Source organism: Fomitiporia mediterranea (genome assembly GCF_000271605.1).
Source record: "Fomitiporia mediterranea MF3/22 unplaced genomic scaffold FOMMEscaffold_13, whole genome shotgun sequence".
Taxonomy (NCBI): Eukaryota; Fungi; Basidiomycota; class Agaricomycetes; order Hymenochaetales; family Hymenochaetaceae; genus Fomitiporia; species Fomitiporia mediterranea.
The window spans coordinates 345,833-361,059 of NW_006760398.1; the positions used below are offsets into that span (position 1 = coordinate 345,833).

The following is a 15,227-nucleotide window of genomic DNA, read 5'->3' on the forward strand; positions in this document are numbered from 1 at the left end:
AAATGTCCTGTTTTTCTACAATTGAAACATTTGCTTTGTTGGATTGAACAGATTTGGCAGATTGAATTTCCTCTGCTTATTGGCTTTATACATTGTATTAATGTGTGCATTATTCTTTGTCTGATCATTGGAATCTTGTGCTTGTTTAGCACAGTAATTGTTGTAGGCATTCTGCAATGTAAGGATTAGTTGCTTCAGTTTGACTTTCTTATGTTCATTGACTGGTTTGCCTTTGTTTTGGGCATCAGTAGATTGTATTATTGTATTTACTATGTGTGTATATTGCTCAGGAGTAGCAAGCAATATTGCTGCTTTGTATGTAGAGTTGTGTGGTGGATCACTGTTAGCAGACAGAGTTGTGTATGCTTCCTCAAGTCTGTCTAATGTATGTCTGAAATGTTTTACATGGTCTCTACAAATAAACAGTGCCAATTTGTCAATAGCCTTTTTACATACTGTCTGGGGGTTAAAGCATTCTTCAAGTGCTTTCATTAACTGAGGGATAGACGTATCAAAGTGTATATAGTTTGCCAATATTGTGTCAGCAATGTTATTGACTATGCATGTATGAATAGCCTTAGCCATCTCCCTCTCAGCTTTGTTCTGCAGTTCATCCTTTAGTAAGTGTTCGAAGCACATAGCTGTAACACTAGAAACAATGCAGTAGTGCCACATCTTGTAGTTCACTTCAGTCTTAAGCATTGTGATGTTTTGACCAAAGTATTTAGGTACATTGGCTGGTTTACAGCACGTATCTGTATGTGGGGGAACCATGATGCAAATGTGTGCAAATGTATGCAAGTAAAGAGTTTAGAGTGTACAGTGGATGCATGTATGCAGGGAGCTCAAGGCTCATAACCTGTTGAGAGGGAGAACTTAAGGGGGGCACACATAGACAAGGGGTGAGGTGACGATTGACTGCTCAGTGTCTCTCGTCCTTATATTGTATGTATTCTAACTGAGACATTATGAAGTCATTGTCTCATGGTTCGTCCGTTGATGAACTAATCATCTCATAATAGACTCGGACCTCAGGTTCGGTCCTAGGGTCGACCCGGGTCCATTAGGTCCAGGACCGAACATCAGCAACTATAGAAAGTTCACAACTCTGTCAGAATTTGGCACCATCATGGATATGTTCAGCTTTCTAGCACGGGTTCTACAGGATACCTCTCGCCAGGCAATTTCGGGTTCTCAATCAATTCCCTGACTCTCTTAACATTGTTCTTGAGTAACTTGCTCAATTATGTAACAGTGGACATGCTAGCTTATCAATCCAATCAACGAACGGCACCCATAAAGCCTTTTGAACGAACTGTAGGTAATGCCTAGGTATAGTAGCAAGACTTTGAAGCTGTACATTCGCTACTTGTTTGCTGCCGCCAACAAGTAGCAATGTGCTGGGTACAGGGCAGAGCGAGAATGAGATGGTGCCGGGTGGTAGCCACAGCACTCGAGCTACTCCCGCGGTTGTAATAACATTCTATTTTTGCCGCGCACGAATAATAAATAAATAAATAAAATAAATATTGTGATCTATTATTAATATCACTTTGACCGTCTCGTATAGGCGACTCGGACTAAGGAGGTAGCTTTCAAACTACTCTACTTCAAACTTCTTGACTGGCTTTGCAACATCAGAAAGCTGAAGACCCTGTCGGAATTTGGCACCATCAGTGATATGTTTCACTTCCAGAGCAGGCTTTACAGGGTGCTTCTCCACAAGTGCCTTCAGTCTCCCAATCAGTTCCTGGACTTTGGTGTCATTGTTCTTCAGCAATTCACTCAGGCATGTCTCCTTTAAGTATTCTTGCATTTCAGGCAGTGTGAACTCGTCTTCACACTCCGATTTGTACTGCTTTTCGTCTACAGTAATCCCCTCTTTTTTTAGTAAACCCATGAACTCCTGAGCAGCATGGATGCTGACATTGGGCTTAGCCGGAACTTTAGGAGGCTTAGGCGGTTTTTGAGAACGCATGTGGACGGAAAGCTTGGAGCGTGTTTTTGATGAGGGATCGAGGCACTCTTTGAACATTGCACGGACCTCTGGCAATGATATGTCGTGAAGGAGTTTTGCGTCTTTCTCATTTTGTCGGAAATCGTAATATCCGTCCTGGATTGACTCCCAGAACCTTCCAGTCTCCTGAGGAAGCACCTTAAGTTTCTCTGTCCACTCCTTCTCGAGCGATTGCTTATGCTTATCAAACTTTTCATCTGACATGTCCTTGAGTATCTTGCGCATATGCCTCAGGAATGCTTCAATGCGTGACTCAAGATATCTTGTGTCTGACTCGGATTGTATCAACGCATACCACCCAATCATCTCGACGTCTTCAAGAGCATAAGAAAAAACCGCATATCCAAGTTGTTCTTTCGTTCGAAGAACATCAAACGATGGCTCGTCCAAGATTTGGGCCAGAAGATGACATGCCACACGAGTGCGTGGGTCGGACGAATTACCAACATGACAGTAATATGATACGCTCGAGTTTTCTTCGTCTTTGTTGTGTACGGGTAGTTCCCAGATATAGTTGCACCCTGTTTAAATTACTATCAGAAATTACATTTGTAGAACACGCTATGCATACCTTTAGGGAGCAGTCGCATACGTATCTTCGTTAGTTCGCCTTCTGGAACTGGCTTGGCTCCCAGTGTCTCCTTTACTTCGGTTGCAATACTGATAGCATCCTACACGGCTATAAACATAGAATACTTCAAATTCGACAGGCTCGATGACCTACCTTGCGCTCCAGGTTTCCAGTGACGAGAATCACAAGTTTCACTCGAGACAACAGTAGTTTCGCATGTGTAGACAGTTCCTCAACAGTAATATCTATCCTTAATCAGCAAACACTTCCTCATGCATAAAGGATACGAGCAGAAACCTTCTATTGCCTCTAATTCCTCTTTCGTTTTATATACATAGTCGTCCATGAGGTAGTCCAAGTGATACTGAGCTAGCCCATATGGACGTCCCAGTCGTCTATTCTCTAAAGCTCGTTTCTCCTGAACAGGAATTTTCAAAGTGAGTTATCGGACTTAAAAAGGTATGTTTTGAGAAACGCAACTTGTTCGACCATAACCTGTAACCTGTCCTTTCGAATCTCGAGGCCTTTAATCTTGTCAAGAACAGCAGTGGCAAGAATATGCAGTTTGTCGTTGTAGCCACCGAGTGATATTACGAAACCACGGACAGTATCATTTAGACTATAACCTAACCCTGTAACAAGGGCAAAGTAGGAATATTCGTTGAGCTCATCTTCCACAAGTTGTACGAACAAACTCGTCAATGCGGAAGCACGAGGGCTTGTTGCGGCGGCAGGTCTGCTCAGTTTTTAAGGAGAGTTAAGGACATGGCTGATAATGTGAACAATACGGATTTAAACCGACTTACGTTCGTACTGCAATCCTAACACTAGCCTTCGGAACCCAGAATTGATCATCCTTCTTGTGCCATACTTCCATGAGTGGCGTGCGCTCGATAAGCGCAGGCCGTTTCCGTGGCTCTGTAACATGCACTTTATCAACATCAAAGTTCTCTGGAATGAATGGGTTGCGTTCTGGCAAAGTTAGCTCAGGAATATCGTTGTCTCTGCGAGCCTAGAATAACAAGTAATCGTCTAATAGGTCCCTAATTATAAAGAGTCGTACCTACCTCGGATATAAATCGGGATTCGAACCGCCTCATGGCATACTCTGCTTTGCACCATTGTTCCTTGTGCCATGTCGTTCCACTGAGGTTATCATGACTCTTTGCGGCTACAACAATGTAGCAATTCTCGATATCTAATCCCTTCAGTATATTGCTTACAAGCTCCTCATTCCAGTCCCATAATAGGACGGGGCCATTCAGAAGAAGGGCACGAGGAACGGGAAGCTTCATTGGTCCAGTAGCAATTCCCTCTGCATGAGGAAGTGCAAAGCCTTTCTCCTTAAAACGAAACGATAGCTCTTGAATTTTCCTCAACTCCTTTGACATCCATTCCGGGAACCTGGATTTGCGCAGCAGATTGATGAATTTGAAGCACGTTAATATTACTTTCTGTTGGTTCTCTAAAAGAGCATTGATAATATTGGCACGGCAGCACGGAACAGTTGTAAATAATGCTCACTGAATCCATCCTTTGTCAGCAGTATTTTTATCCTGAGCACACTGATCCCTCGATCAGGATCCATAGGTCCCGCAATTAACCCCGAAATCCATCCCTTCTTTTTCAAGTAAGCATGCAATGAACCTGGCCCTTCATGGCCAAGTAAATGGCTAATGAAGTGCGTTGGGCTTTCTCGCCAAAAAGGATCCTGCCATGGGAGGGGAAATGAAATAGATATTTCATATCTTTCTTTGATTGTTTTCACGTAGACGATTTTCTAGAGAATGTAATGTACTGTAAGCTGGCATCTTCTAGATTTGTGAGAAACATACACCTAGCTCTTCTTTCCCGTACGGCTGCACCAAAGACTTAAATGGAGCAGGGTCTCGTCCGGTATTATTGATAGGCGAGAAATACTCCACAACCATGCGAGTGAGGTCGTCGAGAGATTCTACTCAGAATCAGGATCAAGCTGAAGCTATAATAGAGAAGTAAACAAACCTCTACCAACTACTGCCAAGCTCATCCTGCCCGCACAGTACTCCTTCTCCCACCACTTAATCAACTTCTGCCTCGCCTTCTTTGCTGCTCGCTTCTCTATTTCTTCCTTGGCTTTCTTTGCTTCTTTCTCTTCCCCTTCTCTGTTATTCTGAGAGCTCGATCTACTCGGTATTCTGGACGATACTGTGCTTGCATCCTTATGTCTCGTCTCCGAGTGCGTTCGTGTTGATGCACTTGAGCTCCGAATAGAGCTTGTGCTTGAAGCTCTACTATGATCATGACTCTCACTGCGAGGGTTTCTACCCGATGATCTGTGGTCACGCTTGTCATTATCCGACTTATGCTGTGAATGCGATGTCTCCGATACGAGATACTTCCCAATTAATGTAGCTTTAGTGCCATGGTTGAATTTTCGTAATGGATGCCCTGAACGTGCAAGTGACCTGTCAAGATACTCTAGCCTCCAGGTATCATCTTGCATATCCTTCGTGTATTCAGAATCAACCGCCTCAACTTCGCGCAGTGCCGAGTCTTCGTGAAAGAGCGGACAGTGGAAGAATTCAGAAAAGAGTTCGAGTGCGCCATCGAGTGCATCTGAAGCAACATCAAAGAAGAAAACGGTGTCAGAACCTCCAGTATATGCATTACTAGATCCGCTGTGCAAGCTAAGAAACTGTTATTGACGAGAGGCATGTAAGGATCGCTAGAATTAATATTTGAATGGATTAACTGTACCTCCTTATACCCGTTTTCTTGTTCATGTTTTTCCGAACCCTGTAATCAGAGCCGCGGAAGTCAACGCTTACAGGTCCATCTTCATATTTGAGAGTTTAGCTTACCAGAAACATCAAGTGCTCACAATAATGGGCAGTGCCAGGCATCCCTTCCTGTAGTCTGGTGAGTAACATTGCCAACAACACCGATATTTAGACGATTTATCCTAGCAGTCCACCCGCTCCATCGCATAGCTTTCGATGTAACAAGCACATAGCTTCTGTGCGTTGCGTCGAAGGACGGACCAAGAGCGGCAAGAAGAGGTGAGGGCAACATTACTTACCGGATCATGGAAATATCCGGTCGAAACATCCATGCAAGCGCCGGACTTATCCGCGTGTTTGTCGCTAACGATTGTTGCCTCAAGTCGATTCTTTAGACGAATAATGCGGTATTCGCGGTCATCGAGAGAGCCCTTTTCAACAGGCTGCGTGTATTCATAATACTCTGGAAGACCGTTTCTGGCGGGAACTAACACCCAGTTTTGCTCATCTTCTTCCAGTGTTGTGTCTTTGGTAACCCTCATAACAAATGGGCGTGTGTCGAGTTTGTATTAGACTGAATCGTATGTAGGAATATTTCAATGGTGATGGGTTGTTTCGATTCGTAAGAATGGTCAGTCATTTATGCCCCACAGATTCGTACAGAACAGACAGATCATAATATCATATGCAAAGTACCATGCCACATGCTAAAACATGTTCTGAAGCAAGTCTCTGATTGGACAATAAAATATGTTTTGCAATACATTTGTCATACTTATGATGAATTATATGTTGCAAAAGCAACGGATTTCTTGTTATAGTTTGGGTAATTGGTACAGAGGCCAACATACTTGATGTCTAACCAAATGGGATTATCTCATTGTGGCAATTCTACCATTTGATTGTTTCAAGTGTTCACCTATCTATATCAGTAAACATATGTTAGATTCATCTAACTTTCCACTTTACTGCATCAATGTATTGCTGATGTAGTAATAATTGCACTTTTTCAAGCTATTATATTAGGTCCTAGCAATAACAAGTAATACAAGCAAAGTATTTTTTTTATTAAAAAAATACATTGAATGATTGTATTTGTTACAGTTCTCTACTCTTGCACCTTCAGTTCCAAGGGTTCTGCACCCTTCTGTACTGGAACTCAGGACTTCTGTCCCTTAGGAGTACTGTCTATAGACTATATACATACTGACTCTTACTACTACCCCTCCTTACTTTATCATTCTGTTCCTTTAACCACCCCTTCATTCTTTGTTCATTCTATAATCTCTTACCCTTTGTCCATCCCTTCATTCTTTGTACCTTTATCTTTAACCTTCCTTTCTTTCATTCTTAGTAGCTCATACTCCCTGAGTACTCTTGTGTAGTTTAGTATATATAGGCATACAAGATCAGACTAGTCCTGTAGTCTTAATCTTGTCTACTCCAGGTAGTCCTGTACTCTTAGGCTTACTCTATATACTCTACTTTTGTCTCACTCTCTCTCTATGTCTGTTCTACAAGTTCCAACTATGTTCTAGTACTTACATTCTGTATTTCTGTTGTGTAGAATAGTTGTAGCCTGGGTCCCCTTACTAAGCCTTTAGGTCCCCTCTATACTGTTACTAACATCAGATTAAGACTATTCATTACTACCCTACAACTCTCTTATGTTTCAGGCATTAGTACTCACTGTTGTGTTAATCTCTTTTCTTTGTCCTAACCCTTTTACATTTTTAAATTTTAAACTTTCTATACCCTTTTAAACTTTTACCACTCTTCTTTTATTTATTACCCCTTTTAGTTTAGTGTTGATTCCTTTGTAGTATAAACATAAACCCTCCTACACTAACTGTCACCCTTACTGTCCTACCAGATTAAGGTAGACAAAAGATAAACTTGACAAGCTGTGACAGTAATGTGTCACGGACTCGCTTAACTAATTAGGAAGGACCCTAGCAGCGAAATTTATGAGAGGGCAAAGCAAAAAAAAATATTATCAGTTTTTTTTTTGTTAAATATACATTTACATCTTATCTACAGGTTTTCTGTAACAGTATATATAATATGAGTACCTCTTACTAGCTCACTAAGCCTACTTTCTGTTGAGACAATTATAGGATGTATTAATAATATTATGTAATTTCCGTATATGGGAGGTATTTGTCATAATGTTGTAGCTAAGGGTGGTGAAATTTGACAAGAATTTGTAGAATTTTTTTTTTGTGTGTGGCAAAATAACAATTAGGTCATTTAGAGCAAAAAATAGTCTTTTAGAAATAACTTAGTCATTTTTTATTTTTTTGAAAATCTGTTACATTATTCTGTAGAAAAGTATAATTCTAACAATTCTATAGTGCTACTTTGTGGATTTCAGCTCTGTGGTTGAACAAGTTTCCTTATTATAGTTTGTGTCTAATTTAGACAGTTCAGGGTAGATTATGTGTATTATACAGTTAGTTGAGTTTATGTTTTGTTTACCTTAGTAGTTATGAGTAGACCTAGCTTAATATGTGTAGACCTTTATTTAAGAGACCTTTACTAACTATGTGTCTCTAACTCTCTCAGAACCTGTTCTAGTTGTTCTAGAAGTCACAACCTGTTCTAGAAAGAAAGTACATATAGTCTACCCTTCAGACTTTAATAGGTAGCACTTTAAGGACTTCTAGTACTAAGTTGAACTATATGTAGCTACTACTTTAACTGATCTATCCTTAGATCTTAATTGTGTCTTATTTGTCCTCTCCTTTATAAAGGAAGACAACATAGCTACCTGAGCCTAGAACTGGATTAAAGGACATTAGATTAGAAGCCTGATCCAACTTTAGAACAATGAGTTGTATTCAGAATTCATGAGACAGCTCTGTACTTCCTTTATTAATCTGAATAAGAAGTACAATGTGTAGAACAAGCTTGTGTCTCTGTAATAGAGTAAACATTCTACTAATACTTTCTTTCAGGAGTTTAATATCCTGGCCTAGAAGGTAGGATTTGTACTTAGGTTTAATAATGTTTTTATTAGAATACTTGAAAAAGCTCTTTACCTAGAACTAGTTAATAAGATTCTTAGAATAATGCTAAAACTGATTACTTACACTAATTAGAAGACACACACTATTTCCTTCAACTAAGCTATAGCTTGAATATATTAAGTCTGTATAGAATGTTTATACATACATTTAACTCTAACAGTTCTAAGCCCTTAGATTAATCTGCCTGTAATTTGTAATCAATCCATTCTAATAAATATTAGAAAAGTCTAAAAGTAAGGAGTATACTTTACTTACAGAAAGTCAGGGCACCAAATTAAGGACTATCTATAGAAACAACAGTATATCTGTCAGGTTATTAGAGTAATAACAAGTAACAAGTAGAATTTGTAGTAAGAAGCCTTTTTTACAAATCTGGAAGTTACTTTAGAACTCTCAGACTCTGACTACATACTCTAGGATTTTATAGAGGTCTAATAGTAAATGTAACACTAAAAAGCTATGACTTAAATTTTTTAACAGTCACTTTTGACTTAATAGACACTATAGGATTAAAAGTAAATAAAGTAAGAAAAGTAGAAAAAGTAGAAAAAGTAGAAAAAGTAGAAAAAGTAAATTAACAAAATTATTTATTAAAAAGGGAAAAGTCAAAAACAAAAGTAGATAGTTCTCTTATTTCTTCTAATTCTTTTGATTCTTCTCTTTATACTTTATCTAAGTCTAAATTCATACAATTCAACCTACTACTTCTGTGTTTTAAGAACTTAGAACATTCAGAACACTATCTAGCCCTGTTTACTACTTAGTAGTTTGTTTATAGTATTAAGTAAGGATAGTCTCAGCTAAGTTCACAGTTGAGAACATGAGTCTGTCCTTGTTGAAAGAGAGAGGTTAATAAGGAAATGTTAGTACATATACTTACTCTCTTAGACAATAAGACTGTACAAGCTGTATGTTTCCTTCAGAACAAGTAGTAATTTATTAGAGAATGTTCTAAACACTAGCTCTAGGTTCCTGTCCTCTTAGCTCTCTTCTTAGGGTCCTTCTAGATCTGAATAATAGTTCTAGTAAATAGTAGATACACTAGTTTGTGTATTAATAAGACCTTTGTATAGAAACACTACCTTCCTACTTAACACATTCTACTTCTAATCCTAGTATATAATATAGACAGAACTCTAAACTAGAATAGTTAGATTACTGAGTTTATTCAACTATGAATAACTATTCAGGATTATAAGGAAAGTATTAAGTTTGAAGTTACTAACCTTAGAAAGACAGACATTTTTATTAGATTCAAATAGCTTAAGACTTACAACCCTACTATTAACTAGTTAGAGTAAACACTTGTGTTTAATTAGTGTTCTAATTCTTACAGTTATTTTACACTACTGTTTTAAGTAGATACAAACACTTCTAATGTTACTAACAGTTCTAATGAAAGTGACCAGTTGTTCTTCTTTAACTAGGGTAAATATGTGGACATATATTCTAGTTAAGATAGAACAGAGTTAATCTAAAGAATGTCTAAGACAGAACTAGTCTAGAACCCTCTTAGAATGACTCTACTTTAGAATGTATATAGACTCAGCCTGCCAGATTTTGTCTAAGAGTTCCCTAAAGTCTTTAGTAAAGAGGAATTTGACTAGCTTCCTAAATGTCACCTCTAGAACTATACAATTAAATTAATTAAGGGTTTCTAACCTAAGAATTGTAAGATCTACCTACTTAACAGAGACAAGTAGGAGGTGCTTAATGAGTTCCTTCAGGAAAATCTTTAGAACAGCTGGATCTGACCCTTAAAGTCCTTTATAGCCTTCTCTTTCTTCTTTGTCAAAAAGAAAGATAGGAAGCTCTGTCTAGTCTAGAATTATTGTTGTTTTAATAAAGGTACTATTAAAAACAAGTACCTACTCTCTCTGATTCAGAAGCTTATTAATAAGACACATACATTTAGAGTTTTTACTAAGTTGGACATTTGATAGAAATACAATAATATTTGAATCTAAGACAGAGATGAGTAGAAGACTGTATTCTAAACTAATTACAGATTGTACAAACTAACTATAATGTTCTTCAGACTAACTAACTTACTTACAACATTCTAGTCATTTATGAATCACATCCTTGTAGATCTAATTAACTTAGAGTATGTTAGTGTGTATCTAGACAATATTCTAATCTTTACTCAGACAGTTGAGTATTATTACTAACTAATTTAAGTAGTTCTATAGTAGCTCTAAAATAATAAACTATTTCTCTAAGAAGTAAAGTATTCTTTTATGTAAGAGTTAGTAGATTATCTGAGCTTCATAATTAGTAGAGGAGAGGTCTGTATGAATCTAGTAAAGGTAACTATAGTTTAGAACTGGTCACAACCTTAGAACCTAAAACAGGTTTAAGTGTTTCTTAGGTTTGTAAACTACTACTAATACTTTATTTAAGACTTTAGTACTATTGTCCAGCCCCTTTACAATCTCACCAGTAAAGATGTTCCTTAGTAATAGAGTAATTAGTAGTAGTCTACATTTGAGTCCCTTAAGTAGGCTATTACTAACAAGCTTATATTAGTAGTTCTAACAGTTATAAACAAGTTCTGAGTTAAAGCCAACTCTTTTGACTTTACAAATAGAGTAGTACTATTCTAGTTTATTAACAGAAAGTAGTATCTGATAGTGTTCTAATCAGAATCCCTCTCTATAATAGAACAGAACTACCCTATCTATAATAAGGAACTCCTTACAATTGTCTGTTCCCTAAAGGAGTAGTATTAATATCTCTTTAGTACTATACAGAAGTTTGAGATTTAGAGTAATCACTTTAATCTCTAGTACTTCTAAACACCTTAGAAGCTTAACTACTACTAGGCTTGTTAGATGTTAGAACTGTAAGACTATAACTTTATACTAACTTACAAACCTAGAATATAAATAATGAAAACTAACTTACTCTCAAGACAAGTAGGTTATGAAAGGAGAGAGAATGATAATAAAAATCTTATTCTTCTAAACAATTCCTGTTTCACATTCAAGACAATTTAAGAGATCTGACTCAAATTCAAGAATGTTGACTTTGTTACCTGTATATAGTAAGCTCTAAGACACATACAGGACTAGGTTATAGTAAAGTAGTTAGAGAAGCAGGCTAGGAACTAGAAGAAGGATAAGGATGGACAGGTTTACTAGAAAGGCTGACTATACATTCTAAAGGATTAGAAGCTGTAAGAGGACATTGTCTAAGCTTATTATAACAATCCAACTATAGAACATTTAGACTAACACAAAACATAGGAACTTATTACTTAGAACTACTAGTAGTTAGGAATGTAGAGGGAAATCCTAAAGTATATAACTAGTTATAATACATACTAACAGACTAAGGTCTACCAGACAAGAGTTTAAGCTCCTCTACATTTGTATTAGATTCTAGATTACTCTTAGGAAGAAGTCTTAGTAGACCTGATTAGTAAGCTACCTAAGTCTTAGAGTTACAACACTATTTGTATAATTGTTAACTGATTCTCTAAGCAAGTTTATATAGTTCTAACCTAAACAGAACTTACTTCTAAAAATATAGTACACATTTATTAGAATTATGTCTTCTAGTTATACAGACTCTCTTAGAAGCTTATTCATAATTACAGACTATAATTTGAGTCAAAATTCATGTAGGACTTGTATACACTTCTTAGAATTCAAGGAAACTCTTCTACTATATATTACCAGGGCAAGTGTAAGGATTTGATTTACTGGTTCGTATTTTATTACTACTACATTGCTGATTGTGTCAGATCATTACACAGTGGGACCCACAAGCACATATATTCTCATTGTAGTTAGTTACACTTCCTCCTCATGTATCTACACATGTATACCCCTATAAAAGACAGTATTGACTGCTGGGTAAAGGGGATTCTTTTCCCCTGACCCCTCACTCGAGTACTAGGTTATCCCAGTCAGTAGTTGAGTGAACTAAGGGCGATTAGAATTCTCTTGTGAGGAACAGTGAGTTTCCTTACAGTCTACACTAGCATTTAGTCCTAAATGCTAAAAATCAGTAGAAAAGGTGGAGAACTTACTAAAAGTAATAGTTAGTAACAAGTAAATAATAAAATACCTTGCCCATGTGTATGGGAAACATCCTCATGATGTAGTACTGCCTCTCTGAACTGATCCAAAGTTGATCTGGTATGTATTGAGACAGTGGTGGTGTTCCAGACAGTGAGTAGTATGGTTCTGAACTATGTGAAACTAGATAAAACGTTAATAGAATTAAACATAGTCAATATTACTGTATAGTCAATTAGTAGGAAAGTTGCCCCTTAATTGTTGCTATTAATACAACACTTTTTGAAGGGAATTGGTGGAGTTCCTGGGGAGATATAGTGTTTCAGCAATTGAGTATTCTGAGACATGCAATGTAGATCAATATGTACAGAAGTGGAAATTCCAGCAGCATGGTAATTGCAAATATTCTCTTCTCCTACATCTTCAGGAAGTGCAGAGGTAAATCCCTGATCAACAAAGCTATAGCCTTCTTCCTTAATAGAATGGATTAGTGTTGCAGCTTCTAGCTGTCCTTGTGTGTTTCTCTGCTCCTGTAGAATAGTCATACAATAATAGATAGTGGAGATGTATTCCAAAATTCCTCTGCTATGTCCTCGATTTTTCCAATAGACTAGTTCCTGCAAATGTAATGCCTTGTGCTTGTATGGGTAGAATATCTCCAAATGTGTACTCTTTTGCTTGCAATAACCAACTGTGATGCAAAACTGGATATCCTGTTGAGCCCAATGTCCAAATACTAATTGTAGAGTGCAACCTAGAGTGTAATATTTGTCCTTGAATGAAAATATTGTTTCGAATTCAATGAGATCATAATGTATGAGCCTAATATCACTAGATATGTGTGTATATACACAGTATCTCTGTGTGCAATGAATGTCCTACTGTATTCTCATACTATTTCCTTGTGTCTTGACTCGTTTGTGTCTTTGTAAGTCGATTGATTCAATTCCTGAATTGTCTGAGTATACTTTCAATGTCTCATGGTGCAATGTTCTATCACACTGTGTCCAAGTAGTGTTTTCTACTTTCCTGAATGCTGTAACTGTCTGTATACTGTATTGTTCCATGTATGTCTCAATGAAATGTCCTGTCTGTATGTGCAGTAGCACTGCCTGAAGTCCTGAGTGTATGCTGCCAATTCTCTGTTCATTTGGCAAATCCATGTGTGGATCAATGCATTCTAGCATTGACTTCCTGTCTTTCTGTGTACTTGTCCTTATTCTGATGTATTCTTTCCTTATGTACCTATTGTGTGTCCTGTTTCCTGTAGTACTGATACTGTCTAGTCCTGCAAAGTCCTTTGCAAAATTGTTCTGTAGCAATCCATGTAAGATAAATGTGTGTTCAAACATGATTGTATGCTCAAAGAGCATGTATGTAATGCAATGTGTGTGCCTCTTGCCCTCTCGTCGAAATATGACTTCATTTTCAGTGTAAAACGTCTGGTACTGTCCTAGAACATATCTGTAGTGTCTGGAGAGGTCTTCTGCATGTTTTTGTACTTTGAACCGATTGTAACTACTCATTCCTAGAGTAGATTGAACTGTATCATTGTTCAATAGATGTCCTAGAGCTTCCTAATGCTCTATGTCCTTCTGTAGTGTCAAAGTATCATGCCTGAATACTCAAATAGTCTGTTTGATCATTCCTAATTCACTATTACTCTAATATTCACTGGCTGTATGTGTATTGCCTTTGCTTTCCCTTGAAGCAGTGTGATAATCTGTTTGAGCAGATTGAGCAGATTGAGCAGATTGTCCGGGTTCTGAACCTGTTCTCTGGCTTGAAGTCACCCTCTGAACTTCTGTACTTTGTTCCATATGAAGCATATTGTTTCCTGGTCTCAGTAGTGTCTTACTGTCATTCTGATACATAGATCATAGTGGTTTTACATCCTGTAGGTTGTAATTGTCATCCTGTAGCTTGAATACCTTGATTCTTACTATGTATCCTGAGTATATGCATGCTAGCACATCTGTTTGAGTGCCTGTGATGCTCATAATATGTCTGATAGAGTGTCCTGAGTCTATTCCAATGAATCCTGGCTGTCTGAAGATGTATTTCACAATGTAATACCTTATGTTCTCCTGAAACTGTGTTCTGTACAATATATCCTTGTAGTCTGAGCTGGTTCTGACGTTTCTGAACAATTCTTCATTATGAACTGAATGGTTTTGTAGTGTAACATCCAATTGTACCTTATAGAACATTGTTCTATGTGAATTCCTTTGATTGTACTCATTATAGACTGTTTCTTCAATCCTGAAGATGGAAATGTGTGTTCTAATGTTGTAGAATTGATATACCTGAATGTCTGAACATTCTCCTGGTCCTGAAATTGTCTGAAGCAGTTCTTTGCTTTTGAATACCTTCCTGTACTGAATAGAATCGACTGTGTATGCATATGTCTGTGTCTTTCTATCACTGTCAATGTATCTCCATGCCTGATGCTTATTCTGAAGCAGTATCATTGTATTCTCAATGTATATACACTTTTCCTTACTCAATGTGCTGATTTCTGTCTTTCAATGCATGATGTAGCCTTCTAACTTAATAGAATACCTGTGTGAATCGTTTAGATTGAAATATTTCTCAGTATCCAAGAGTAGTCGTATTTTATAGTCCAGTAATGCTTGATAGATTGTCCTGCTTGTGCAGTTTACTATTTGCATTGTGTTGTAAACCATAATACTATCTGGCTGGTTATATTCCAATTGTCTAACATTCTCAGGTCCTTTCCTGATGTCCTGGTACACATTCCTATTGTCTGTGAACAACCTGTATTTCTTAAGAGTGTTGTTTTGATTTGTGGCTCTAAGAATT

At 37.5% G+C, this 15,227-nt stretch overlaps 1 protein-coding gene across 1 annotated transcript; it reads right to left on the reverse strand.

The window, feature by feature from the left end:
• Positions 1 to 1,600: 1,600 nt before the first annotated feature.
• FOMMEDRAFT_160691 (uncharacterized protein) lies at positions 1,601 to 5,892 on the reverse strand (the record flags this gene model as incomplete). The annotated part of the gene is made up of 13 exons (XM_007270412.1): positions 1,601 to 2,538; positions 2,589 to 2,688; positions 2,742 to 2,833; positions 2,886 to 3,006; positions 3,069 to 3,324; positions 3,395 to 3,600; positions 3,656 to 4,053; positions 4,113 to 4,368; positions 4,424 to 4,542; positions 4,593 to 5,265; positions 5,328 to 5,366; positions 5,432 to 5,479; positions 5,650 to 5,892. The coding sequence occupies 13 exons, from the start codon at positions 5,890 to 5,892 to the stop codon at positions 1,601 to 1,603; spliced, it is 3,489 nt and encodes a 1,162-aa protein (XP_007270474.1).
• Between the last annotated feature and the right edge of the window lie 9,335 nt (positions 5,893 to 15,227).